The sequence below is a fragment of the Saprolegnia parasitica genome (genome assembly GCF_000151545.1).
Source record: "Saprolegnia parasitica CBS 223.65 unplaced genomic scaffold supercont2.39, whole genome shotgun sequence".
NCBI classification, from domain to species: Eukaryota; Oomycota; class Saprolegniomycetes; order Saprolegniales; family Saprolegniaceae; genus Saprolegnia; species Saprolegnia parasitica.
In genome coordinates this window covers 271,721-273,510 of record NW_012156433.1, presented here as the reverse complement: position 1 = coordinate 273,510, position 1,790 = coordinate 271,721, and the positions used below count along the sequence as shown (strand labels likewise).

General features: G+C 59.7%; 1 protein-coding gene across 1 annotated transcript; it reads left to right on the top strand.

Annotated features, from left to right (window-relative positions):
• Positions 1-610: 610 nt before the first annotated feature.
• On the top strand, positions 611-1,771 carry SPRG_08710 (hypothetical protein; the record flags this gene model as incomplete). Its single annotated transcript, XM_012347951.1, has 2 exons — positions 611-1,713; positions 1,761-1,771. Exons 1-2 carry the CDS (start codon positions 639-641, stop codon positions 1,769-1,771), a joined length of 1,086 nt encoding a protein of 361 aa, XP_012203341.1. The 5' UTR covers positions 611-638.
• Between the last annotated feature and the right edge of the window lie 19 nt (positions 1,772-1,790).

The following is a 1,790-nucleotide window of genomic DNA, read 5'->3' as shown; positions in this document are numbered from 1 at the left end:
CGCCCAACGTGGCTGCGCCAAGCGCAGACAGATTGATCTCATACAGACTCCTTGTCTCTTTCTCAGTTGCGGCGTGGCGGTCACATTTTATCAGTTCCCGTTTTCGGGCGAGCGGTCGTATATGTGGGCACCCGAATGATGCCACATTGCAAACGGCAAGAGAAGGTTCGCTCTTGATACGAGATGAAAAGATACGCCAGCCGCATGTTGTTGTGACCAACGGTGACGGCGTGGTGAGCGGTCCTAAGCTCTCTGACAGCGCTTACAAATCGGTGGTTGTCCCATCCATTTGGCTGTAGGAGACGTCAAGTACCTTGGAAACTCGATTTTTCACTGTTGCACGACGCGCTCACCGCCAGTCGAAACCCACGTCACCGAACGAGCATACAAATTCGCAGTGTGTTTGGCGCGCAGGACCTCTACCAACACATACTTTGCTAGACTCGATGCGCCCACGTGGCATGGTCCACACTGCACCCGCGGGACATGTACCATTAGCGCGGCCAACGAAATGGCTGCGTCCGTCTGCATCGACAACCGCCAAGCGCAGCTGGTAGCCGCGTGCTTCCGCTGCCGTTTTCACCGCAGCCTCGATTCAGAGCTCACTTTGCAATTTGCGCCGCACCACAACAGCCAGCATGGTGTTTTTGACGCTCGAAGATCTCAAGATCTCGTTCAACCTCTTCTGCGTCGTGTACGGCATTGGTACGCTCGGCATGCCAGCCAACTACGCCCGCGCCGGCTACTACTGGGCGACGGCGGCCGTCCTCTTGATGGCGGCCATCAACCTCTACTCGACGGTGTGCGTCTCCAAGGTCATGCTCGCGGCGCCCAAGTACGTCAAGACGTACGGTGACATGGGCGAATGGGTCTACGGCAAGCCGGGTCGCTACATCACGACGCTCTCGCAGCTCCTTGTGTGCTGCATGGTGCCGATTGCCTTCCTCGTCCTCGGCGGCTCGCTCCTTGACGTGCTCTTCCCCGAGACGTTTTCGCCCGAGACGTGGATCATCCTCATGGCCATCACGCTTTTGCCCATCTGCATGATGCCGTCGCTCAAGGAAAGCGCCGGTACGGCCGCTGCGGGTGCGCTTGGCACGCTCCTCGCCGACTTTGTCGCGCTCTACGTCCTCCTCAACAGCATGGACAACATCCCCGCGGGTCTCTCCACGCCCAAGCCCGCGCTCTCGTTCGATGGCGTCACGTCGGTCTTTGGCAACCTCTCGCTCGGCTACTCGGCCGGTGTCGTCATCCCGGCGCTCCAGCGCGAACACACGCAGCCGGAGCGCATGCCGCGTGTCATTCTCTTTACGCTCGGTGTATGCTCGGTGCTCTTCCTCTTCATCTCGCTCGCGGGTGTCCACAACGTCGGCTGCCAGATTCCGGGCAACCTCCTCTTTGCCATCACGGGCACCAAGCTCGGCTTCACGGCGCCCCGGGGTGGCATCGTCCTCGCCTTCCTCTTCATGCAGCTCCACTGCTCGATCGCGTTTGCGGTCATCCTCTTCCCGACGTTCTACATCTTCGAGCGCATCATCCTCGGCTTCCACAAGCAGCACTTTACGCTCGAGCCCGAGGCCGCCGAGTACCACGACATTGAGACGCCGGCCGAGGACAAGGCGGTGGTCGAGAAGGACGCCGAGCCGATCGAGGCCGAGGACAAGCCCATCATCTACGCGACGCGCCGCGACTACCTCAAGGCATGCATCATGCGTTTCTGCCAAGTGTCGATCTGCACGGTCATCGCGATCATCTGGAAGGACCACTTTAACGACTTGCTCAACTTTGTC